Source organism: Anolis carolinensis, unplaced genomic scaffold (assembly GCF_035594765.1).
Source record: "Anolis carolinensis isolate JA03-04 unplaced genomic scaffold, rAnoCar3.1.pri scaffold_12, whole genome shotgun sequence".
NCBI lineage: Eukaryota > Metazoa > Chordata > Lepidosauria > Squamata > Dactyloidae > Anolis > Anolis carolinensis.
Window position 1 is genome coordinate 6,925,770 of NW_026943823.1, and position 25,476 is coordinate 6,951,245.

General features: G+C 40.5%; 1 protein-coding gene across 2 annotated transcripts in view; it reads right to left on the reverse strand.

The window, feature by feature from the left end:
- Positions 1-1,887: 1,887 nt before the first annotated feature.
- Positions 1,888-25,476, reverse strand: part of tspan6 (tetraspanin 6) — a 45,676-nt gene continuing 22,087 nt past the window's right edge. The window contains exons 5-8 of one of the 2 annotated variants that reach the window (XM_062963716.1): positions 24,829-24,984; positions 20,938-21,021; positions 16,905-17,006; positions 1,888-3,927 (exon numbers count right to left, since the gene is read on the reverse strand). In XM_062963716.1, coding sequence (XP_062819786.1) covers positions 16,938-17,006; positions 20,938-21,021; positions 24,829-24,984 — 309 coding nt within the window. In that variant the 3' untranslated portion in view covers positions 1,888-3,927; positions 16,905-16,937. Of the gene's footprint in view, positions 3,928-11,587; positions 12,059-16,904; positions 17,007-20,937; positions 21,022-24,828; positions 24,985-25,476 lie in introns of those variants that run through there. The other variant, XM_062963715.1, reaches the window with a different exon arrangement.

Genomic DNA, 25,476 nt, shown 5'->3' on the forward strand with positions numbered 1-25,476 from the left:
AGTATTGGACTAGATAGGTTTGGTTTCAGTCAGACTCCTAGGTTCAGATGAAAATATTATCTGCAACGATCAACCATCTGAAATCAACTTCAACCAGCCCTAGCTGTCAATGTTTTTTTAATAGTATCAGAAGCAACTTGAGAACATACTGCAATTGAGAGAATTGGCTGTCTACAGAGATGTTGCCCTGGGGATTTTTTTTTTCATGTCAGGATCTACTTGAGAAACTGCAAGTCACTTCTGGTGTGAGAGAATTGGCTGTCTACAGAGATGTTGCCCTGGGGATTTTTTTCGTGTCAGGAGCTACTTGAGAAACTACAAGTTGCTTCTGGTGTGAGAGAATTGGCTGTCTGCAAGGACGTTGCCCAGGGAACATTGCCCAGATGTTGTGATGTTTTTACCATCCTTGTGGGAGGCTTCTCTCATGTCCCTGCATGGAGCTGGAGCTGACAGAGGGAGCTCATCTGCGCTCTCCCCAGGTTGGATTCGAACCTGGCAGCCTGCGGATGCCAGAATGTATTACCATCCTGCTGGGAGGCTTCTCTCATGTCCCCGTAAGCTAGAGCTGACAGAGGGAGCTCATCTGCGCTCTCCCCAGGTTGGATTCGAACCTGGCAACCTGCGGATGCCAGAATGTGTTACCATCCTGCTGGGAGGCTTCTCTCATGTCCCCGTAAGCTAGAGCTGACAGAGGGAGCTCATCTGCGCTCTCCCCAGGTTGGATTCGAACCTGGCAACCTGCGGATGCCAGAATGTGTTACCATCCTGCTGGGAGGCTTCTCTCATGTCCCCGTAAGCTAGAGCTGACAGATGGAAGCTCACCCCATCTCGCAGATTCGAACCGCCAGCTTTCAGGTTAGCAACCCAACCTTCAGGTCAGCAGTCTAGCCAGCACAAGGGTTCAGCCAATGGTGAGGACTCATGGGAATTGTATTCCAACCCATTCCTCATCCCTGAATGAATGGAAGACTGACTCAGACAATGAGTGGTGCTACATCCTCGATCTATCAACCTGAGTATCTCTACACATCGTTGGTGCTTTGGGAAGGGAGCTTAGCTGTAGGATTTTAGGACTAATACTGCACCTGCCCCATTTTATTACATTTTATTATTCCTGTAACTCTCTCCCCTCAAACCAGACGGTATCCTCTTGCTGCTGCTTTACAGCCAGCTACACATACTCCGTGCCTACTGCTATAAGACTGTCATCTTACCTGCATGGAAATGTATATACAGACTATTCAATTTCTCTGCATGACTCTATATTGAGCGCTGATTGCCAAAATAAAGGTGCATTTGCCCTACCGTGCAAAGAAATTGCTGCCACTTCATGCTTTTTCCCCCCTTTTTGTGGTTGTAGTCCTAAAATGCTTATGGTGTCTGGCGAAAAATATATATACATCAATTTTTGAAAATTTTACTGAAAAGGCATTTAAGTTCTCTATATATTTCACTAAGCGAGAATCAAATACAGTCAGGCTAGGCAGCTAGGAAAAATCCATTTTCAATTCGAGCAGCATTTGAAAGCTCATCTGAAAAGCCACAGGAGGGCAGCCTTCACCAATGCATTTCTCTCTCTCGAGCTAAATTGCAGTGCGCTATCCAACTGTTTGAGTGCCAGCAAGGCTATGAATTGCCGCTTGGCCATAGAAACCCATTGAGCAAGTCGCACTCTCTCAGCCGCAATACCCATCTGAAAAATCTTGCCAAGAAAATTCCACGATAGGTTTCCTTAGGGCAGGGTCCCCAAACTTTTTAAACAGACCGCTGGAGGGCCAGACTACAGTTTCTTTTTAAAAAACCTATGAACAAATTCCTATGCACACTGCACATATCTTATTTTGAAGTAAAAAAACAAAACAAAACAAAACAGGAACCAATACAGCCTCAATGTTAAAAAAAAAATTTCATATCAGGAGCAACCTGAGTTGCTTCTGGAGTGAGAGAATTGGCCATCTGCAAGGACGTTGCCCAGGGGACATTGCCCGGATGTTTTGATGTTTTTACCATCCTTGTGGGAGGCTTCTCTCGTGTCCCTGCATGGAGCTGGAGCTGATAGAGGGAGCTCATCCACGCTCTCCCTGGGTTGGATTCAAACCGGCAACCTTCAGGTCAGCAACCCAACCTTCAAGTCATCAGTCCTGCTGGCACAAGGATTTAACCCACCGCAACACCATGATCTTAAGTGGGGTTTTTTTGTGAGGAGCGACTTGAGAAACTGCAAGTTGCTTCTGGTGTGAGAGAATTGGCCATCTGCAAGGACGTTGCCCAGGGGACGCCCGGATGTTCTAATGTTTTACCATCCTTGTGGGAGGCTTCTGTCATGTCCCCGCATGGAGCTGGAGCTGATAGAGGGAGCTCATCCACACTCTCCCTGGCTGGGATTCGAACCTGGCAGCCTTCAGGTCAGCAACCCAACCTTCAAGTCACAAGGCTTTTATCCCCTAGGCCACCGGAGGCTCCAATGTTGATGATGATGATGATGATGATGGTTGGAAGAGACCCCTTGGGCCATTTAGTCCAACCCCCTTAATAATAGGTAATAATTACTTTATTTTTATATCCCGCCTCCATCTCCCTAAAGGGACTTGGGCGGCTTACATGAGGCCGAGCCCGGGTAATTACAACCATCAGACAAATAAAAACACAATTTTAAAAAACCCTTCTGCCTTTGTGCACAAAAGCACCCCTTAATAATTAATTAATTATTAATTATAACTAAAATACCGTTAAATAATAATTAAAATACAGTAGAGTCTCACTTATCCAATATAAACGGGCCGGCAGAATGTTGGATAAGCGAATATGTTGGATAATAAGGAGAGATTAAGAAAAAGCCTATTAAACATCAAAATGGGTTATGATTTTACAAATTAAGCACCAAAACATCATGTTACACAACAAATTTGACAGAAAAAGTACAGTAGAGTCTCACTTAGCCAACATAAACGGGCCGGCAGAATGTTGGATAAGTGAATATGTTGGATTATAAGGAGGCATTAAGGAAAAGCCTATTAAACATCAAATTAGGTTATGATTTTACAAATTAAGCACCAAAATATCATGTTATACAACAAATTTGGCAGAAAAAGTAGTTCAATACGCAGTAATGTTATGTTGTAATTACTGTATTTACAAATTTAGCACCAAAATATCACGATATATGGAAAACATTGACTACGAAAATGCGTTGGATAATCCAGAATGTTGGATAAGTGAGTGTTGGATAAGTGAGACTCTACTGTAGTTCAATACGCAGTAATGTTATGTTGTAATTACTGTATTTACGAATTTAGCACCAAAATATCACGATATATTGAAAACATTGACTACAAAAATGCATTGGATAATCCAGAATGTTGGATAAGCGAGTGTTGGATAAGTGAGACTCTATTGTATTGTTATAAACACAAGCAAAGCTCTGGAATAGCTTCCTTGGCGGAGAAGGAGGAAGCCGCCGCCGGGGCCGGATAAATTGCTTTGATGGGCCTCACGTGGCCCACGAGCTGTAGTTTGGGTCTCCATAAGTGAGAAACAACTTGAAAACATACAACACACAACTGTCTGCACTAGAAAAGCAAGGTGTGCTTGCATTGCATCCTTTGCATCCACCTTCTGCAAGCTAACATTTGGGACACTGCAGAAAAAAAGATGCCTTTCTGAAAGATAGCTTCAATACTATACTTTCCTTTAGAAAAGGGTAAACGGAGAGGCAGGCACAGTCTGGCATCAAGGAGAAATGAGCTCGAAACTCCAATTTCCTGAACCGCAGGGCAATCTTGACAAGCAAACAGTGGGTTCAGGAAGGCTTGTGTCATCCTCACTCCGGCGAGAAGCCCAAACAAGCATTAGCAGCTCCTCTAATTCTAACCTATTCAACCAACGAGAGATTCTTCAAGCTCAGCGCAGACGTTTCAGTTGGATTTCCTGTGGAGAGAAAAAGGATGAAAGCCTGGGCATTGTCTTGTCAGTTTCGGAGTTTGTGGGAAAGCACTTCCAAATCACTCAACTTTATTTCTTCGAGAAGACAAATGTCACAATCGGCGCAGAGGAACCTGGGGCCCTAGGCGTCCGTGTCACCAGCGCTGATCAATGCGCGTCGGGCAGCTGCACAACCGCACTCCAACGATGATTGCGCCGCTAATTTTCCTCGCTGGGGTAAATAATTGCCTTTGCTAATGTAATGCTCGTATGTTTGGATACTTGGAGAAACACAATATCCCTACAACAGATGCACAGCATCCACGGAAGGCATCTGGCTCCCTCACAATGAGCGTTTGATGGCTTTATGGAGAAAACGAAAATAGTTTGCAAAGGCCAAAGGGAGTTCACAAGGCACCCACAAACCAAAGGAGCCCACAACTAGTTCGCCAACTTGCAGTAGCCTTCTTACCCATATCAGTAGTCCCTATGCAACCTGAACAGCTCGCTCTGTATTTCTCACTTACAACAAGGCACCCTGGGATCTCACACCGCTTGTTGAAAATGAGAAGCACTCTCCTAAAAGCCTCCCAATGGAAGAATTCCCTGGCACAACAAAGGCCTTGCTGCCCATTCACCACGTATTATGCTTGAAACAGGGAGTTGTTTACTTTGGCTGATGAAGCTCAATGGCACACCACAGAAGACAGTCCCGGTCACGTTTCAGGGAAGAGAATAGCACTCAGATCACCCACCTCGGCCATCGAGTCTAATGAGGCCCGTGGGACTTTCTAGCGTTTAGATGATTAAAATTATACAGCTGTTCGTGTTTGGCAAATGACTGTTGTGTGTGCAAAATATGCCTTCAAGTCACCCAACTTATAGCAACCCCATGCATTTCATAGGGAAGAAACAGTGCTAGCTCTTAATTTGTTTTCTCATGAAATATATCATTGCAGGAGCCTCCAGTGGCTCAGTGTGTTAAAGCGCTGAGCTGCTGAAATGCAGACCGAAAGGTCCCAGGTTCAAACCCGGAGAGCGGAGTGAGCTCCCTCTGTTAGCCACAGCTTCTGCCAACCTAGCAGTTCGAAAACATGCAAATGTGACATTTGAAAACTCTCCTGGGGGGGGGGGCAGGGGGGACAACACTCTGAAAACAGGTGAATTGCACACAAGAAATAAATAGGGCTAGCTAACACATCCCAACAAAGGATTCACCCAGGCAGGAATCAGCCAGGCGTTAAAGCTGCAAGGTCATTACAGACAAAAAAAATTAGAAATACTGTAGATTAACAAGCTTTAGGAAACAATATCCCCTAATGGCGCAGCATGTTAAAGCACTGAGCTGCTGAACTTGCGGACCGAAAGGTCCCAGGTTCAAACCTGCGGAGCAGAGTGAGTGCCCGCTGTCAGCTCCAGCTTCTGCCAACCTAGCAGTTCGAAAACATGCAAATGTGACATTTGAAAACTCTCCTGGGGGGGGGGGGGGGACAACACTCTGAAAACAGGTGAATTGCACACAAGAAATAAATAGGGCTAGCTAACACATCCCAACAAAGGATTCACCCAGGCAGGAATCAGCCAGGTGTTAAAGCTGCAAGGCCATTACAAACAAAAAAAATAGAAATACTGTAGATTAACAAGCTTTAGGAAACAATATCCCCTAATGGCGCAGCATGTTAAAGCACTGAACTGCTGAAATTGCAGACCGAAAGGTCTCAGGTTCAAACCCGGGGAGCGGAGTGAGTGCCCGCTGTCAGCTCCAGCTTCTGCCAACCTAGCAGTTCAAAAAACATGCAAATGTGACATTTGAAAACTCTCCTGGGGGGGGGGAGGGACAACACTCTGAAAACAGGTGAATTGCACACAAGAAATAAATAGGGCTAGCTAACACATCCCAACAAAGGATTCACCCAGGCAGGAATCAGCCAGGCGTTAAAGCTGCAAGGCCATTACATGCTAATTGCAGCATTCATGCTTGCCTCCAACAGACAAAAAAATTAGAAATACTGTATATTAACAAGCTTTATTATTGTTTTTATTATAGCATGTTTTTAACTTGCTCTTTTATCTGACTTTTATGGGAACTGCGATTCCCCTTTCGGGCACCTGTGCCCATTTCTATATATTCTGGTCATAGACCGTAATAAATTGCTGAGAACAAGCTTTAGGAAACAATATCCCCTAATGGCGCAGCATGTTAAAGCACTGAGCTGCTAAACTTGCGGACCGAAAGGTCACAGGTTCGCATTGGGGAAGCGCAGTGAGCCCCCACTGTTAGCCCAAGCTTCTACCAACACAGAAGTTAGAAAACATTGAAATGTGAGTAGATCAATAGGTACTGCTCCTGCGGGAGGGTAACGGCGCTCCATGCAGTCATGCCAGCGGCCACATGACCTTGGAGGTGTCTACAGACAACGCCGGCTCTTCGGCTTAGAAATGGAGATGAGCACCAACCTCCGGAGTCGGACATGACTGGACTTAACGTCAGGGGAAACCTTTACCTTATGTCATTGCAGTCAGCCCTCTGTATACACACATTCTGCATTCAGTTTGGCAATATTCAAAAATGAAAGCTCACAAAAGCAAGTCTTTTTACATAAGAGACACCATTTGCATATCATAGGATTTGAACATCCATAGCTTTCCGTATCCTTGGGGGGATCCTGGAACCAAACCCCAGGGGATGTCAAAGGTTCACTATATTTTTATATTCTTGCTCTATGTTCATTTTCATCTACTAATGTATAGTTCTAAAGCCTGCAAGTGCAATGTATTTTTTATCCCTTAAAATCCATTTTGTTGTATATTCTAAGCAACAATAAATACTAAAACATATAACCTGGCTAGTCTCTTTTTGTATTAAAATACTTATAGGATTCCTTTTAGGATGGATTCTTGTCACTGCCTCCACAGCTGTCCACCATTTTTAATAGAGGCTTCATAAGCCTCACAAGATTGAAAACACAAAGCGAAGCTGACACTATAATAATACAGTAGAGTCTCACTTATCCAACACTCACGTATCCAACGTTCTGGATTATCCAACGCATTTTTGTAGTCAATGTTTTCAATATATCGTGATATTTTGGTGCTAAATTCGTAAATACAGTAATTACAACATGACATTACTGTGTATTGAACTACTTTTTCTGTCAAATTTGTTGTATAACATGATGTTTTGGTGCTTAATTTGTAAAATCATAACCTAATTTGATGCTTAATAGGCTTTTCCTTAATCTCTCCTTATTATCCAACATATTCGCTTATCCAACATTCTGCCGGCCCGTTTATGTTGGATAAGTGAGACTCTACTGTAATAATAATAATAATAAATAAATAATACAGGAAAATAATACAAGTAATAATAAATAGAGTAAAATAATAAATGCAATAATAATAATATCAGAGTGAAATAATAAATGTATTAATAATAATAATAAAAATAGAGTAAAATAAATGTAATAGTAGCAGCAATAATAGAGAAAAATAATAAATGTACCATATATTCTCGAGTATAAGCTGGCCCAAATATAAGCCAACCAGGATCCTCACCCGAATATAAGCCGACGGGGGCTTTTTCAGTCTTAAAAAAAGGGCTGAAAAACTAGGCTTACACTCGAGTATATACAATGGAGATTTAAGAAAGAAATGAGACTTCAAGGCATTTCTAACAGCCTGAAGTTGAAGGAGTCATCCATAGTTTTGCAGGATTCAATAGAACATTTATTTAGATTTGCAGGAGTCTTCATGGCCGTGTGCCCCGTGTCCCATCCTTCCTTTCCCAAGAAATAATGAACCAAGGCAAGCATTAAGACATCCATCAAATCAAAGACGGAATTGAAGAATAAAAGATATGCAATTATTTATTACATTTTCAAGGCAAAGAGGACTTCCTATTTAATACCAAAAAAAATCTGCTCAAGAGCATAATAATACTGCCGATCGAAATCGTGACTAATCTGCGGGGCCCTGACTCTAATGCTAAACCTCCGCTTCCCACACACAGAACCTCTCGACACAAAAATTATCAAGTCAATCCTAAAAGGCTTTATCCAAATAACACTTTAAAAAAAATAGCAATAAAATAAATCAGTTGAAAATGAAAGAAGGAAAGAAAGAAAGTGGGAAGCCTTTTGCCAAACGCAAAAGACTAGAGTGAGGAGACTGAGTTTATTTCAACAGGCACAAATGCAAAAAAATCCCTTTTATCCTGTTCCCAGGTCCAATTTTGGAGGCAGATTCAAGAGCAAAGGATCCCAAGGCCGACCATGATAACGCCAGGGAAACAAAGCAATGATGAAAATCCTATATAAAATTAAGAAGAATAAATTATTTAGGCCATACAAATAAAAACAAACAGCAATAGGTGCACCGAGAGGGATGATTTGGGCAAGACAGAGCTTTGCAAACTTAACTTTGTTGGAAGTACAGCTCCCAGAATCCACGTTTAGCATCACCAATGGCCAGAATGGCTAGGGATTGATAGCAGTTGTAGTCCAACCAAGCAAAGTTTCCAAGAAGCCACTCCAAAGCAGACCACAGTCCCTTCTGCACTGCTATATAATCCAGATTATAAAACAAGACTAGCTGTGCCCGGCCACGCGTTGCTGTGGCTTGTCTGGTGGTGTTGGTGAGAAATTGTTGAGGTAATGGTGGTACTGAATGTCTGTTGTATGGTAGTCTTTTTGTTTAGTATGCACACTGAAGTGGATTATATGGCAGTGTGGAGTCAAGATAATCCAGTTCAAAGCAGATAATATAAGATTCTAAATGGGTTATATAGCTGTGTGGAAGGGCCTTGAGTCTACACTGCCATATAATCCAGTTAAAATCTGATAATCTGTGGAAGAGGCCTAAGTGAGGCCTAACTGTGCCTGTCCCCTGGGCTGAGTAGGTTGCTAGGAGACCAAGTGGATGGAGCGTAGCCTTCAAACTGGCAGCAATTGGATAAAAACTATTATTCCTCTCCCTGTAATTAGGACTTTTTTTTCTTTTCTTTTTGTTGTATCAACCTAGAGTCGTGAATGATGGGTTGTGTTGTCAAATTTCGAGGTTGGGGGCCTGTAGTTTTGTTGTTTTGTCTGCTGCCCTGATGCCATCACTCTTTTATATATATAGATTATCCATATTATCTGCATTGAACTGGATTAGAGGAGTCTACGCTGCCATATAATCCAGTTCAAAGCAGATATTCTGAATTTTATATGGCAGTAGAAGGGGCCAACATCCCCCTTTTCCAAGAGGACAAGACAGAATGGAGCGTAAACAACCTTTACAGCCATGCTGAATTTGACACGGTTTTGGATAAGGAAATGTAAAACTACAGCATGTAGTGTTCATAAAATGAAAACAGTTGTACATATAGCACCCTTAGTGTTATACCAGCTGCTGTACTTCACAATGACACTCTAAATCCTTAGAATTGTTAATGAGGGATTTGTGTATTGGTAGTGTTTTAATGAAATTTGTGTCTAGCTTGTATTGCATACAGGTTGCATCATCCAGAGTATGCTCCAGTCTGTAAAGAGTTAATGACGAGAAGCTGTGTTGACCTTGATGAGTGGCTGGAACCTTGGGAGTGTCCAGACTCAAGTGTGTTTGTACATTACTGATTGCGTCAGTTGAGATCTAGCTCTGTTCTGAGTTTGTGTCTGCCTGGAGTGAAAGCCAAGCCTGTGTTCGTCTGCAATTCTGTTTGTCTTGTAAAGTAAAGCTTTGTGTATATTTTTAACATCGTTTCTGACGTCTCTTCGTTTCTGCGCTCCATTGACAACATACAACTGCTGCTATGCTGCGAATTACTCTGACAAGAATAAGGCAAAAGGGGCAATTTTCCTGCAGAATCCTGAGTTTGGAAGGAACCAAAGGAAACCCATTTGAAGGCAGCACTATTTACTTGTAGTAATGGCTGTTTGTGTTCAAGTGGTATGTTTTCAGGAACTCATCCAAACACCTTAGTGGCCACGTATGTCCATTGAATTACAGTAGTCTCACTTACACAACACTCGCTTATCCAACGTTCTGGATTATCCAACACATTTTTGTAGTCAATGTTTTCTATACAACGTGATATTTTGGTGCTAAATTCGTAAATGCAGTAATTACTACATAGCATTATTGCATATTGAACTACGTTTTCTGTCAGATTTGTTGTATAACATGATGTTTTGGTGCTTAATTTGTAAAATCATAACCTAATTTGACGTGTAATAGGCTTTTCCTTAATCTCTCCTTATTATCCAACATATTTGCTTATCCAACGTTCTGCTGGCCTGTTTATGTTGGATAAGTGAGACTCTACTGTACCTGCTCTAAAGAATTTTTAAAAATTGAGCCGCCACCACCAAGAACACCGAAACCTGTTCGCTGTCCGGGAAAAGAGATGTATCCAACAGTTATCACCATGGTCTAAGGGAATTCCAGACAGGAAACCATCAGGGCCAGCTAACACCTCCCAACAAGGGACTTCCCCCAGGCAGAAAGCAGCCAGGCTTTGAAGCTGCAAGGCTATTCAATGCTAATCAGGGTGGCCAATGGCAACATTCACACTTGCTTCCAACAGGCAAGAGTTCTTTCTTTCTCCCACCCTGGACATTATTCTACAGATATTACAAACCCCCTCTTGTCTAGTTTCCAACAGACCTCACAACCTCTGAAGATGCTTGACCTAGATGTGGGCGAAACGTCAGGAGAGAATGCTTCTGGATTCAAGACTAAGGCTGGATCTACACTGTGACATAATCCAGTTTCTGAATCCAGATTATCTACTTCCTTGCTTAGTTTTTTTTTCAATATACCTCATAACGTTTGAGGATGCCTGCCTTAGATGTGAACGAAACGTCAGGAGAGAATGCTTCTGGATTCAAGACTGAGGCTGGATCTACATTGTGATATAATCCAGTTTCTGAATCCAGATTATCTACTTCCTTGCTTAGTTTTTTTTTTCCAATATACTTCACAACCTTTGAGGATGCCTGCCTTAGATGTGGGCGAAACGTCAGGAGAGAATGCTTCTGGATTCAAGACTGAGGCTGGATCTACACTGTGATATAATCTAGTTTCTGAATCCAGATTATCTACTTCCTTGCTTAGTTTTTTTAAAATATACCTCACAACCTTTGAGGATGCCTGAGGATGTGGGCGAAATGTCAGGAGAGAAGGCTTCAGGAACATGGCTATTCGGCCTGGAAAACTCACAGCAAACCTAGATCTAGTCACAACATTTAGAAGGCAAAATTGCTGGTACAGTAGAGTCTCACTTATCCAACACTCGCTTATCCAACGTTCTGGATTATCCAATGCAGTTTTGTAGTCAATGTTTTCAATATATCGTGATATTTTGGTGCTAAATTCATAAATACAGTAATTACTACATAGCATTACTGCCTATTGAACTACTTTTTCTGTCAGATTTGTTGTATAACATGATGTTTTGGTGCTTAATTTGTAAAATCATAACCTAATTTGATGTTTAATAGGCTTCTTCTTAATCTCTCCTTATTATCCAACATATTCGCTTATCCAACGTTCTGCCGGCCCATTTATTTTGGATAAGTGAGACACTGCTGTACTTTCAGTTCAAGGCACACTTTGACATTTTTAAGGTGACTTTAGTTGTTGCCTGTCTTCTTAATGCAGAATACAACACATTAAAGGCAAAGGGTCTCTAACAAATGTCGGTTATTATTATTTTTGACTTCCAAGTTGTCATATTTAATTCTAAAAAAGATACTATTTAAGTGGAAAACTATAAATAAAGTGAAGGTGAGGGACCAAACAAGAATGGAGTGTTAAATTGCAACAAGGCTTCATCTCTCTCTTTAAGTTCGTCTTGGAGAATCGGCTAAGAGGCCAAATTCTGGACATAGTTGCTGTCCTTGCCCTGAAGAAGTTAAGCCAATAACTTGCTATTTGCTATCTATTCCATCCAGCATTCTTTCAAAACAGCCCTGACAACAACCCGAAGGTGAAACCTGTACTATATCATTGTGTTCAGGTCCAAAAGAAAAGAAACAGGTCCGGGAAATGTAGTGTCATCGGCCGGGATTCCAGGAGCTTGCGTCTGCCAGCAAAGTCGTTCCCAAAAGAGTCCTTTTTGTTTGTTTTTAAGATACAAAGAAACTGTCCCCAAATCCTGAAAACAAAGAATAGAAAACAACAAATTATACGGCAAGGTTGACATTCCAGAACGCCGCTGTGTTTGTCTGTTGCATGGCTACTAGAAGTTAATGAAGAGAGCAGGTAGGAGAGTGCTATGGCATTTCTGCCCTTCTTATGATCTTCCCATAGACATAAGGGAAACAAAACAAAAATTAGAGAACAGGACAGTCCATTTGAGAAGGTGATTAGAAAATGTTTGAGAGAGGAAAAGAAGGTAGCAGGAGATCTGTATGAACAAATTATAACGGTAAAAGAAGAAATAACAGAGGAAATTTTCCAAACATGGAGAATGGACATGGAAATTGAGAGGGAAGATATACAAAGGGAAATAAGTAATATAGCAAAAGAAAAGTACAATGTATTAAGGGAAGCAAGAAGGAAAATGTTACAAAAATGGTACAGAACTCCTGCACAACTTTCACGTTTTTTACCAGGGATGAAAGATAGGTGTTGGCACGGTTGTGAACAAAGAGGGGTGTTCAATCATATGATATGGGAGTGCGATCGGGTGCAAGAATACTGGAGAATGATTGAAGGAGAAATCAATAGAATGCTAAATCTACAAATAGTAATAGTTAATAGAAATGCACTACATGCAACAGAGACAATGAAATTTTGGACTTGTGAAACAGTATGAGTTGGTTGGTCCTGGTGAAGGTGGCACAAAATAAGAGGAAGGGAAGAGGGGGAGAAGGTATAACAATTATAACGATAATAATAATAATAAATAAAACATGTATAAGTAGATAAAAAGGTGTAGTAGAGAGATATGTAGTAAAGTTGTAATGGAAAAGTCTAAAATTGATAAGAAATATGCATAAAGATGTTTTGATTCTGATTTTTCTTTATTGTTGGATTGCATACAATGTGATATGTCTGGGATACTGTAAAATGAGGAAAGAATGTATACTTATACATTTTGAATTATAAATTAATAATAATAATATTGAAAATAAAGCATGTATAGGTAGATGAAGGGTGTGTAGTGGAGAGATGTATAGTGAAGTTGTAATGGAAAAGTTAAAAGACTGATGGGAAATGCTTGGGGATGTTCTTGATTTTTGTTGTTGTTGGATTGTATGCAACGTGATGTGTTTGAGACATTGTAGAATGAGGAAATGTGAGCCTGTACATTTGGATTGATAAATTAATAAAAAATATATATTAAAAAAAGAAATCAATAGAATGCTAAATCTACAAATAGTAATAGTTAATAGAAATGTACTACATGCAAGGATAATGGAAGTGAAGAATATACAAAAAGAAAAAAATGATTGACAAATTAATAGCATGTGCACAAATTGTTTTAGTGAGGGGTTGGAAAGATAAAACAAAATGGACTCTGACGAATTGGTATAAGTATATAGTTGATATATACTTATTGGTATAAGTATATCTATATATATAAAAGAGTGATGGAATCCTGGCGACCGCCAAAATAACAAAACTAAGCACCCCACAACCTCGAAAATTGACAACACAACCCATCATCCACGCCTCTAGGATGATACAACAAAAAGAAAAGAAAAATAAAGTCCTAATTAGAGGGAGAGGAATAATTGTTTTTATCCAATTGCTGCCAGTTAGAAGGCTAAGCTCCGCCCACTTGGTCTCCTAGCAACCCACTCACCCAGGGGACAGGCAGAATTAGGCCTCACTTAGGTCTCTTCCACACTGCCTATAAAATACAAATTATCAGATTTTAACTGGATTAGATGGCAGTGTAGACTCAAGGCCCTTCCACACAGATATATAACCCATTTATAATCTTATATTATCTGCTTTGCACTGGATTATCTGGACTCCACACCTTTACTCTTTACCTTAACTACCACCAATTCCTCAATACTTTATTTCCCATACCACCAGACTTCACCACAGCAACGCGTGGCCGGGCACAGCTAGTAGTTGATATAGGAGGTCATGAGTTCGAGCCCCGCTCGGAGCCTATGTTTGTTTGTCTTTGTTCTATGTTTAAAGGCATTGGATGTTTGCCTATATGTATAATGTGATCCGCCCTGAGTCCCCTTCGGGGTGAGAAGAGCGGAATATAAATGCTGTAAATAAATAAATAAATAAATAAATAAATAAATAAATAAATAATATGTTAAATGTAGAAAACACAAATTGCAAATGGAATAATATAGATAAAATTGAAAATATTGCAATAATCAAGGGGATGTAGGAACCAGTTAAGAACTACAGTAGAGTCTCACTTATCCAAGCTAAACGGGCCGGCAGAAGCTTGGATAAGCGAATATCTTGGATAACAAGGAGGGATTAAGGAAAAGCCTATTAAACATCAAATGAGGTTATGATTTTACAAATTAAGCACCAAAACATCATGCTAGACAACAAATTTGACAGAAAAAGCAGTTCAATACGCAGTAATGTTATGTTGTAATTACTGGATTTACTAATTTAGCACCAAAACATCATGATGTATTGAAAACATTGACTACAAAAATGGCTTGGATTATCCAGAAGCTTGGATAAGCGGGGCTTGGATAAGTGAGACTCTACTGTATTTACGAATTTAGCACCAAAATATCACGATGTATTGAAAACATCGATTACAAAAATGTGTTGGATAATCCAGAACATTGGATAAGCAAGTGTTGGATAAGTGATACTCTACTGTATGCTTTGCCATGCAGAAGATCTGGAAGGAACACGCATATATGTGTGTACAATTTTGTTTTGTTTTGTTTGGGTTTTTTTTTTTCTTTCTTCACGAAATACTTTTATATCCAAGAAAGAAATATGTATTTGTACATACAGCTTTCATATATATCTAACATGTAGTTCTTTCTTTTTATGTACAACTAAAATCATAAATAAAAATATTTAAAAAATTAAAAAAATTAATGGAGAGCGCAGGTAGGAGAGTGCTATGGCATGTGTGCCCTTCTTATGATCTTCCCATAGAAATACGAGAAACAAAACTGGACAGGCTTCTGCTCTGAAATAACACAGCTGCTTTTATGTTCGTGTCTCTCTCCTGCATATTTCTAGTTCCTTTTCAAAGCCATCAAAGGCTTTACTATGTCTGGTAGCAAATTCCAGACATTAGCCACCAACTGTGCAAAGGATTCCAATTTGTCGGCTTTGAATCATCTGCTGTCTATTCCCTTTGAAAGCCTTAAGAGATTAACCTCCTTTTTTCCCCTCTTCCTGCATTTCTTCAATTGTAAGATACTATCCATTGGAAAACGCACCCTAATTTCATTACCAACAACAACAACAAAAATACATCTGCATTTCTAAGACGGACCTGTTGGAAATTACAATTTTAGTTACAGATGGTTTCTGTGCCATCCGGTCGCAATAAACAGCAGCCAAGTGTTTGCAAGTCTGCAATCTGAGCATTCCCAAGGTCTAAAGAAATCTGTACTCTGTGCTCAGATGTCTGCAGCCCCTCAGGAAAAACATAGAGCAAGGAAAGGAAGCTGCATACAAGAATATACATACAATAAGTAAGCAATAGGATTAGTAGTCGCCCCGAGTCCCTTTAGGGAGATGGAGGCAGGGTATAAAAATAAAGTTGTTTTTGTTGTTGTTGGATTATAGATAAACAAATTACTAGAGGAGGCTTGAAGATGTCCCCTTTGGGGTGAGAAGAGCAGGGTGTAAATATGGCAAATAAATATATAAAATAAGATTTGTCTTCCCCAGAGGTTGTGAGGCCGCCTGCCACAGATGTGGGTGAAACATCAGGAGAGAAAACTTCTGCAACATGGCCATACAGCCCCAAAGACTCACAGCAACCCAGTAATTCCAGCCATGAAAGCCTTCAACAATCCACTTGCCTAGTTTCCAAAAGACCTCACAATATCTGAGGATGCCTGCCATAGATGTGGGTGAAACATCAGGAGAGAATGCTTCTAGAACATGGCCATACAGACCCAAAGACTCACAGCAACCCAGTGATTCCAGCCATGAAAACCTTCAACAATCCACTTGCCTAGTTTCCAAAAGACCTCACAACCTCTGAGGATGCCTGCCATAGATGTGGGCAAAATGTCAGGAGAGAATGCTTCTGGAACATGGCCATACAGACCCAAAGACTCACAGCAACCCAGTGATTCCAGCCATGAAAGCCTTCAACAATCCACTTGCCTAGTTTCCAAAAGGGCTCACAACCTCTGAGGATGCCTGCCATAGATGTGGGCGAAACGTCAGGAGAGAATGCTTCTGGAACGTGGCTATACAGACCCAAAGACTCACAGCAACCCAGTGATTCCGGCCATGAAAACCTTCAACAGTCCATTTGCCTAGTTTCCAAAAGACCTCACAACCTCCGAGGATGCCTGCCATAGATGTCGGTTAAACATCAGGAGAGAATGCTTCTGGAACGTGGCCATACAGCCCCAAAGACTCACAGCAACCCAGTGATTCTGGCCATGAAAACCTTTAACAATCCATTTGCCTAGTTTCCAAAAGATCTCACAACATCCGAGGATGCCTGCCATAGATGTCGGTTAAACATCAGGAGAGAATGCTTCTGGAACGTGGCCATACAGCCCCAAAGACTCACAGCAACCCAGTGATTCTGGCCATGAAAACCTTTAACAATCCATTTGCCTAGTTTCCAAAAGATCTCACAACATCCGAGGATGCCTGCCATAGATGTGGGCGAAACGTCAGGAGAGAATGCTTCTGGAACGTGGCCATACAGACCCAAAGACTCACAGCAACCCAATGATTCCGGCCATGAAAGCCTTTGACAATACCTTACAGGATCGTTTCTCCTATTTGAAAAGGCATGCATTTAATTCAGTGTGAAACTTACACCTGGCTCGTGACGAAAAGACTCCTACCTCATTGCAGATGCGACCCTGCAGGAGAGCCATCTACACCATCTCGTATTGATTATTCGTGATTGATCGGGACAGGCAACAAGCAAGGAAGATGCCAAACAACTGGGGGAAGAAAAAAAAGGCAAGATGAAAAGTTAATGGGTACCCACAAGTGAAAAATGTGTTTTCTTCCCAAGGATTTCCGCTCTTGTTTCTGGGCAATACAAGAAAACAACCGAAACCACTGGCTGTGTGGTACAAGCTGAAGCTGAAATGAGATTTCAAAAATGAAAGAAGTTTCAACAGCCTCTTTTATTCCATCTTCAGTTGAGATAAGACAGAATTCATCAACCTGAATACGCACTCTCAATACCACTCCTTTCAGGTTATCAGCTTGCACTACATGGATCACCAACTGTTTCTGAAGTTCATACTGTTTGTAACTGAACTTTCACCACAATGCAATTTAGAGCTGGGCTGTACATATGAGCCAATAAAGAAATTAAATTACAGTTGAAATTTGCTTCTATCTTGCTCTTCTGCTAGGATTGATGTGCAAAAGTCCTTAGTATCAAATATACCCCAAACAGTGTGAACTTCACACTGTTTGCAACTGAACTTTCACCGCTGCAGAATATGCAATGCAATTTAGAGCTGGGCTGTACACATGAGCCAATAAAGAAATTACGGTTGAAATTTGCTTCTATCTTGTGCCGTCACACCCAGGCACCCTTTGGTTAAAATTAAGATGTGCTCCTTTCTTTGCCGGGTGGACTGCGGGGGCCTTGCCTTGAAGCTCAGGATTCCCAGCAACTAAGGCCACTCCAAATTGAACATCAAACAAGATTTTTATTTTCTCAAAGTTCTTGACAGGCTTGGCACAAGTTGTTGAGGTTACAAATACAAACAGTCAATTTATGAATCATGCAGATGTCCCCCCCCTTTTTTTTTTTACCTTTCCCCTTAGCTGCTGGGTTAGAGCTTCTTCCAATGGCAGAGAAATCCTGGGATATTCTTTACCCTAGTGCTGAGTTACTATTTTAGAAAGAGCAGGTATTTCCCTATCTAAACTCAAAGCTAGCTTGGAGACGAAGTGGTTAGAGCTTCTTCCAATGGCAGAGAAATCCTGGGATATTCTTTACCCTAGTGCTGAGTTACTATTTTAGGAAGAGCAGGTATTTCCCTATCTAAACTCAGAACTAGTTTTAAAGGCAAGAGGTTAGTACTTATGATGGCTTGTCTGAGCTGACCTGGCTTGACCACACAAGCACATCTGAGTTCCTTTCTCTGTTTTGTAGAAGGCAAAAAAAAAAGGCTTTTCAAAATGGAGATTTTATCCCCAGGAAAAAGGGGCGGCCCTCAAGATCAAAAATATACTTTTGCAAGCCGACAACAGCAAAAGCTTTGCAGGCTGGCTACAAACCTCTGTTGATAGTTAACTATCAGGGTGTTGCTGAGTCTGTAGCAACCCTGGAAGAAACGCAAAAAGGGTGCTATTTCCTATAACTATGGGACAATGCAAGTCAAACTCCTGGGAGACAGAACATACCTTGATCTTCTGCCAAAATTGATGTGCAAAAGTCCTTATGAGTATCAAATATACCCCATACAATACAATAAACATGCAAATTCACACAAACAGTAGTCTCTCCTGTCCATTTCCAGGTACATCAGAGGAAAGGACGAAAGCAGCTGCAAGTGAGTTGGTTGGCTAGCTGACAATAAAAATGCCCTCACAGTGATCTAATAAGACAAAGATTATGAACCTGAATACGTACTCTAAGTACCAGCCCTTTCACATTATCAGCTTGCACTACATGGATCACCAACAGTGTCTGAAGTTCATACTGTTTGTAACTGAACTTTCACCACAATGCAATTTGGAGCTGAGTTGTACACACGAGCCAATAAAGAAGTTAAATTAAGGTTGAAATTTGCTTCTACTTCGCTTTTCTCCCAAGATTGATGTGCAAAAGTGCTTAGAGCATCAAATATAACCCATAAAAGGTAAAAATAAAGGTCTCCCCTGACGTTAAGTCCAGTCATGTCTGACCCTGGGGGTTGGTGCTCATCTCCATTTCTAAGCCGAAGAGCCGGCGTTGTCCGTAGACTCCTCCAAGGTCATGTGGCCTGCATGTCTGCATGGTGCGCCATTACCTTCCTGCCGGAGTGGTACCTATTGATCTACTCACATTTGCATGTTTTCGAACTGCTAGGTTGGCAGAAGCTGGAGCTAATAGCGGTCGCTCATGCCGCTCCCGGGATTTGAACCTGGGACCTTTTGGTCCGCAAGTTCAGCAGCTCAACCCTTTAACACACTTCGCCACCGGAGCTCCTTAATATAACCCATACAGTACAATAAAAATGTAAATGCACACAAACAGCAATTTCTTCTGTCCATCTCTAGATACATCAGAGAAAAGGACCAAAGCAGCTGCCAAGTGGGTTGTTGGCTAGCTGACAATAAAAATGCCCTCCCATTGATCTAAACCAGGGGTCCCCAAACTAAGGCCTGGGGGCCACATGCGGCCCATCAAAGCCATTTATCCGGCCCCCGCGGTGGCGGATAAATAATAATTATTATTATTGACACAAAGACACAGTATAACACAGCAAACAAGATAGATATGCTGGATTTCATTTCACAAAATCACAAGTCAAACACTTCCCAAGCATTTAGGACTGTGTGATGTATTATTATTATTATTATTATTATTATTATTATTATTGACACAAAGACACAGTATAACACAGCAAACAAGATAGATATGCTGGATTTCATTTCACAAAATCACAAGTTGAACACTTCCCAAGCGTTTAGGACTGTGTGATGTATTATTATTATTATTATTAATAATAATAATAATAATAATAATAATAATAATAATAATGAAGCTGGGAGGCCATCTGTCAGGGGTGTTTTGCTTGTGCTTTTGGAGCACAAAGGCAGAAGGGGGTTGGATTAAATGACCCAAGGGGTCTCTTCCAATCTTCTTTATTATTTTTATTATGATTATGGTGATGATATGATGATGATTATTATTAACATTGAGGCTGTATTTGTTCCCGTTTTGTTTGTTTAGTTCAAAATAAGATATGAGCAGTGTGCATAGGAATTTGTTCACAGTTTTTGTAAAACTATAGTCCAGCCCTCCAACGGTTTGTGGGGCCGTGAACTGTCCCCCTATATAAAAAGTTTGGGGACCCCTGATCTAAACTATTACCAGGACCTCAGATTGGGAGAGGCTGTGTCTTGTGTGCAGTATATGTCTGAATTTTCCCATGTAAAAACCTGTCCGCAAATAGTAGGGGAAAGAGGGCTTGTTCCTAACCCAGGAGGACAAAAAACCAATTACTTCACCTGACACTCAGAACGTGATCGCTTCATTCTGTGCAACGTGAAGGAAAAAAAGATTATCTTGTTGCCATCTGAACTGGATTATACACTTTCTTTGAGCAAGAAAGGGCAAACGGCGGAGAGGTCAAACCACAGAGAGTTGGAGAGGAATATAAATATAATCCAACAAATAAAGCATGCATTGCGAGAAAGAATGTGATTGTTAGTTTCACATAATCGGGAGAGAGTTGTACTTTGCTTCCTGCCATGGCAAGCGCACGAGATGCCCTATAGCGCACCTGGATGGCTTAAATGTTAGACCGTAAGTGCCTCGAGACAGGTGCATAAGCTCAAAGAATCCAACTCCTGGCAGGATTTGGGAGCAAACTGCTCCACCTTAATAGCATTGCTTTGCTGCTGCCAAGACGCTGGAAATAGCAGATTGGCCCTCGCCATGCATCTCGCACTACAGCTGGCTACCTGGCCTCATGCAATGTGTACCTGGCCATGAGCCAGACACCTGCACTCCGTCATTCCATGTGGGAGAGAACGCAGAAGGCCTTCCCTGCCCATTCCAGAGCTCCTGGATGTCCCCATATTTCTGTGGCCGTCCGACCATCAAGGAAGGAAGGCAGGTGCGAGGCGCAAGAGGAACGCACATCCATTAGCACAAAAAAGAATTAGCCTGAACAGTGCGCTCGGGAAGGAATACTTTACCTGGTAGCAGGCCATGCCAAACGAGATCCCGGCGACGATGCTCATTTTGGACTCCATTGTTTGTATCACCAGATTGAAACAACCCTGTTGGGAGTGGAAGATTAAAAAAGACTGTACGCATGACGGCTTCTGTGCAACCGATGCTCGTGAAAAAAAGAAAGCATCTACATTCCCCAAGCCCAGATGAAACCTCAACCTTGGCTTTGGTTAATCCAATATGGCTCTTCATGCCACCCCAAGTTATGCCTATTTACTTGAGTCTAACGTGCTATCGAATCTAATGTGCACCTCAATTTTCAAAACCCTGAAACAAAAAAAGTATTTGCTGCCAAAACTAATGCGCAATGGCAAAAAATGCACTCTCTACGATTTGGACATTATAGTTGCTGCCTGCTGAGAATTCTTTCTTTAAAACAAGTGTTAGAACACCAAACCTTGGAATGCATCTGAAGAATGAATCTACTCTAGAGCTGCAGAGAGCTGCAGTTTACAAGGTCTTGAGCCTTGGGCCGAGCTGTGGCGCAAGTGGTTAGTAGCCAGCTGCAATAAATCAGTACTGACCAAGAGGTCATGAGTTCGAAGCCAGCCCAGGTTGGATTGAGTGCCTGACCATTAAATAGCCTAGCTCGTTGTTGCCCTAAGCAACCCAAAAGAAAGTTGCATCTGTTGAATAGAAAATTTAGGTACCACTTTATGCGGGGAGGCTAATTTAACTAATTTAGTAAAGGTAAAGGTTTCCCCTGACGTTAAGTCCAGTCATGTCTGACTCTGGGAATTGGTGCTCATCTCCATTTCTAAGCCGAAGAGCCAGCGTTGTCCGTAGACACCTCCAAGGTCATGTGGCCAGCATGACTGCATGGAGCGCCGTTACCTTTCTGCCGGAGCGGTACCTATTGATCTACTCACATTGGCATGTTTTCGAACTGCTAGGTTGGCAGAAGCTGGAGCTAACAGTGGGCGCTCAAGCCACTCCCGGGGTTTGAACCTGGGACTTTTCGGTCTGCAAGTTCAGCAGCTCAGCGCTTTAACGCACTTCACCACTGGGGCTCCTTAACTAATTTACAACACCATAAAAATGTCCAGCAGCATGCAAACGAATGAGGAAGTACTCCATCAAAGACTTCATGTCACAATGGATGATGAAGCAGCAGCTCCCCCTGTGGCCAGAACTGAGCATACCATCATGAAGCCGGAAGCTGGGAAATGTTAAATTGCCTCTGTGTCTGTATGTCGTATGTCTAATGGAATTGATTGTTTGCCATGTATATGTACATTGTGATCCGCCCTGAGTCCCCTTCGGTGTGAGAAGGCCAGAATATACTGTATATACTCGAGTATAAGCCTAGTTTTTCAGCCCTTTTTAAGGACTGAAAAAAAACCTCCTCAGCTTATACTCGGGTGAGGGTCCTGGTGGGCTTATATTCAGGTCGGCTTATACTCAAGTATATGGTATATTTATTATTTTTCTGTATTATCATTGGTATTGTTACATTTATCATTTTACTCTATTAATTATTATTACTACATTTATTATTTTACACGATTATTGTTACTTTTACGTTTACTTTACTCTATTTTTATTATTAATAATACATTTATTTTACTCTATTATTACATTTATTATTTTACTGCATTTATTATTATTACATGTATTATTTCACTCTATTATTATTAAAAGGATACATAAGCCGATTTACATTGAAGAAGATGAAAATAATGATTTAATCAGAGTTGAACAGTCATATCTTAAATGACAGTTTGATGTAAACATTCAAAAACATTTAAACTGCTGATGCCTCAATTAATGTAATTTTATTGGTATCTCGGCTTGTACTGGAGTCAATGTTTTCCCAGTTTTTTTGTGGTAAAATTAGGTGTTTCGGCTTATATTCGGGTCGGCTTATACTCGAGTATATACGGTAAATATTGTAAATAAATAAACTGAAAGAATGCTGATGCCTTTCCAAACTACAGATCCCAGGATGGCATAGCATTGGGATCCATGGGAGCAGAGTGTACTAATAGCCGCAAACTTGCTGCCACACTGACTTGATCAGAGATATTATGAAAATATTAATTTAAACAGAAGTTTGGTTAAATACAGATTGAGAGTAAGAAGATGCTGACACTAAAGAGACAAGAAACAAGAAAAAGTAATCGAAATTTTTCAAACTGTGTAAGAGATGGAAGTCATTGTATATATCTTTTTTGATGTTGGTTTTTGTTTTTGTTCTTGTTTTTTGTTTGCTTGGGAGGTTTTTGTGTGTGTGTGTGTGTGTATATATATATATATATCAGTTTTGCTCTTATTTTTATTTTATTTTTCTCTCTCTCCTCTTTATTTATCCCTCCTTGGGGTCTACTTACTTACTTATTTATTTATTATTATTATTATTACAGTAGAGTCTCACTTATCCAACATAAACGGGCAGGCAGAACGTTGAATAAGCGAATATCTTGGATAATAAGGAGAGATTAAGGAGAAGCCTATTAAACACCAAATTAGGTTATGATTTTACAAATTAAGCACCAAAACATCATGTTATACAACAAATTTGGCAGAAAAAGTAGTTCAATATGCAGTAATGCTACGTCGTAATTACTGTATTTACAAATTTAGCACCAAAATATCACGATATATTGAAAACATTGACTACAAAAATGGCTTGGATAATCCAGAAACGTGGATAAGCGAGGCTTGGATAAGTGAGACTCTACTGTATATGTATCAGTTTTGCTCTTATTTTTATTTTATTTTTCTCTCTCTCCTCTTTATTGATCTCTCTTTGGGTTCTACTTACTTCTTTCACCCTTCTTTACTATAAATACATTTGTTCTCACACTTTCACTGTTTAGACCAGGGGTCCCCAAACTAAGGCCCGGGGGCCGAATGCGGCCCTCTAAAGTCATTTACCTGGCCCCCACCCTCAGTTTTATAATACATTTTTATATCAGTTTTAATAATAAAATATATTGTATATACATATCATATTGATAAAAATATTATAATGTTATACAATATAATAATAATACCATATAATAATATTAATTATATGTTATATATTACATATAATATTACAATATAGTGGTATAGTTCAATATAGTAATGTATAATGCTAATATTGTTCTATGCTAATAATATAATATATTGTATGTACGTACAGCTGCTCTGAGTCCCCTTCAGGATAAGAAGGGTAGGATATAAATGTAGTAAATAAATGTAGTAAGTAAATAAATAATTAATTTTAGACTTAGGCTCACCCAAATTCTGAAATGACTTGAAGGCACACAACAACAACAACAAACAACAATCCTAATTAACTTGACTATCTCATTGGCCAGAAGCAGGACTACACTTCCCATTGAAATCCTGATAGGTTTATGTTGGTTAAGATTGTTTTCATTTTTAAATATTGTATTGTTCTTTCATTGTTGTTGTTATGTCTGCAGATGGTACAAATAAGACATGTGCAGTGTGCATAGGAATGTGTTCGTATTTTTTTTCAAATGATAATTCGGCCCCTCAACAGTCTGAAGGATTGTGGACCGGCCCTTTGCTTTAAAAGTTTGAGGACCCCTGGTTTAGACTATCTGAAACTCTAATAAAATTTATTTTAAAAAAGAGATATTAGTCTCCAGTTTCCCCTTAAACTGAATTAAAGTCAGAAGAGAGCAAGACACTAAATGAAAGAAGTGGAAAGTTATCTCATTTCTCCTCCAGAGGAATTCTGGCTTCAGGCAATCAGTTTCCACTTCTTTGCCCTTCATCTCATCCGTCCCCGGGCTATCTCTGGTGTTTCAACTGAGACCAAATCTCATTATTATAACACCAACTCTTGATTTGATAAGTTTCTCCCCATCCGCAACAGCACAACGTCAGAGTATGCTTACGTTCTCATACACCTTCCTCTTCGCTTTTTCTAGGTCCTTCCGGTCTTCAACTGTACAGTCATCGAAGGACTTGCAACAACTCAAAGGAATCCCGTTCTGCTTGAAGAAGTCCGTGGTGTTCCAGTCCGTGAAATTTGAGACTCCACAACAATGCAACTGTCACAAGAAGAAGAAAAAACAGGACATAGAATGCCCATTTAACCCCAATCTGTTTGAAGGCATTTCCACATTCACACATGAAATATATAGCCTGTGATAAAGCAGTTTCAATAAATGTAAAGAATCCTGATTCCACTTAATGATTACATCTCTGCCCATCATTTCAGGTTTTCAATAGGTTGTGCCAGTGTCATCCTTGGGAGTGACTTATAATAATAACTAGCTGTGCCCAGCCACGCGTTGCTGTGGCTTAGTCTGGTGGTGTTGGTCAGTTTACATTAGGTTGTATTTATGCTGTGACCTCCACCCTTCTTTATACTCACATTAGTAGTAGTATTTGAAGTCTGTTACCTTGTTCAATTTTTCAGTTTTGTGGGTCCGGATTGTGTTGTGGTGTGATTGTGTTGTTACAATCGGGAGGCAAGGCTTTTGCGTTGTTTTGCTATGTTTCGTATTTCTGGGGCGTTTAATTGTGTTGTTATAGTCATG